This window comes from Eimeria mitis, genomic scaffold (genome assembly GCF_000499745.2).
Source record: "Eimeria mitis Houghton genomic scaffold, Emh_scaff3557, whole genome shotgun sequence".
Lineage (NCBI taxonomy): Eukaryota > Apicomplexa > Conoidasida > Eucoccidiorida > Eimeriidae > Eimeria > Eimeria mitis.
The window spans coordinates 1-1,844 of NW_013571901.1; the positions used below are offsets into that span (position 1 = coordinate 1).

At 61.1% G+C, this 1,844-nt stretch overlaps 1 protein-coding gene across 1 annotated transcript in view; it reads right to left on the reverse strand.

Annotated features, from left to right (window-relative positions):
• Positions 1-146: 146 nt before the first annotated feature.
• Positions 147-1,844, reverse strand: part of EMH_0067220 (ubiquitin-transferase domain containing protein, putative) — a gene marked incomplete at both ends in the record, with an annotated part of 4,705 nt that continues 3,007 nt past the window's right edge. The window contains one exon of the mRNA XM_013498601.1: positions 147-528. Within this exon, the coding sequence (XP_013354055.1) occupies positions 147-528 (382 nt within the window). The remainder of the gene's footprint in view (positions 529-1,844) is intronic.

Sequence of the window (1,844 nt, forward strand, 5' to 3'; positions counted from 1 at the left end):
ACATATATATATATATATATATATATATATATATATATATGCATATATATTATATATTATATATTATACTTTTCTGTATTCTGGGTAAAAGGTAAAAACCCAAAAAAAGAAATGGGGTGCTACCGCTGATGCTTAAGAGGATTCGTTCACTGTTTACTTGCTGCTGCTGCTGCTGCTGCTGCTGCTGCTGCTGCTACTGCTGCTGCTGCTGCTGCTGCTACTGCTGCTGCTGCTGCTGCTACTGTTGCTGCTGCTGCTGCTGCTCCTACTGTTGCTGCTACAGTTGCCGTTGCTGTTGCTTTTACTGCTACTGCTACTGCTGCCACTGCTGTTGCTGCTGCTGCTGCTGCTGCTGCTACTGCTATTGCTGCTACTGCTCCTGCTGCTGTTGCTGCTGCTGCAACTGCTGCTGCTACCGCTATTGCTGCTACAGCTGCTGCTGCTGTTGCCGTTCCTGCTACTGCTACTGCTGCTGCTGCTGCTGCTGCTGTTGCTGCTGCTGCTGCTGCTGCTGCTGCACAGTGAGTACTGTTTCACCATAAAAAAGAAACAGTTATATATGCTGCATTCTCCTCTCCCTACCCCAGAGAAAGCCATCGATACAAACCCAAGCAAACGGGGGGCCCCAGGCAAGAACGCCAACCATTGGGGGCCCCTTGGGGGCCCCCTTCAAGGGGCCCCCCTTTCATATCCCTTGGGGGCCCCTCCTCTGGGGGCCCCCTGACAGGACCCTAGGGGGCCCCTTGGGGGCCCCCCAGGGGTCCTTCGCACTGCCTCTTTATGACTGTTTAGCCCCTCTGGGGGCCCCTATAAAAAACCCCGAAATTCCCTCTGGGCGCCGTGGGGGGCCCCCGGGCCCCCCCGTATAGAGCCACCTGTGGGGGGGCCCCGTGGGGGGGCCCCCCTGTAGGGGCCCCCATCCAGGGGACAGGGGGGCCCCCCCCTTTCGAACCCACTCAGGGCCCCCCTTCGCTCAGCCGGGGTGTGGGGGGCCCCTACCTCCCCCGGCCTTAGTTGGGGGGGGGGCCCCCCTCCTCTCCCCCTTTACTGGATTGGGGGGCCCCCCGCCAACTGGGATGGGGGGGCCCCTGTCAGCTGGAAGGGGGCCCCCCCCTGAACTAGAGTGTGGGGCCCCTTCCCTGTTGAGTTGGGTGGGGCGGGGGCCCCCCACCCAGTATAGAGGGCCCCCTAGAGGCCCCATGGGGCCTCTAGGGCCCCGTGGGGGCCTCCTAGGGGCCCCGGGGGGCCCCCCTAGGGGCCCCGTTGGGACCCCCTTCGGACCCCGTGGGGGCCCCCTTGGGGCCCCCCTTGGAGAATTCCTAGGGGCCCCTTGGGGGCCCCCTCGGTACCCTGTGGATGTCTCCTTGGCGCCACTTATACAGAGATTTTTTTAGGGGCCCCATGGGGGACCCGTGTGTGCCCCCTCGGGGCCCTGTGTTGTGTGCCCCCGCGGGGCCCCGTGGGGGCCCCTTGGGGGCCCCTTGGCCCCCTGTGTATGCCTCCTGGAGCCCCCGTGGGGGCCCCTTGGGGCCCCCTTGGCCCCTTGTGTGTGCCTCCTGGGGGCCGCTTGGGGCCCCCGTGGGGGCCCCCAAACCCCCTGGCCCGTGGGGGGCCCCCTGGTATGGTGTATTACTGTAGGCCGAATCCCTCTGAAGCCTCTATGGCAGTGGTGAGGAGACGTTTGAGTTTATCTTTGGTTGCGTAGTGGGGGAGGAGAAGGGTACAGAAACAAGTGTAAGATGTGGGGAGCCTGTCTGTTGGTTCTGCGCCGTTTTTTTGTATGGACATGTTTAACTCTTTTAAACCAAATGCGGGACAACGCTCGCTACCTATATATATATATA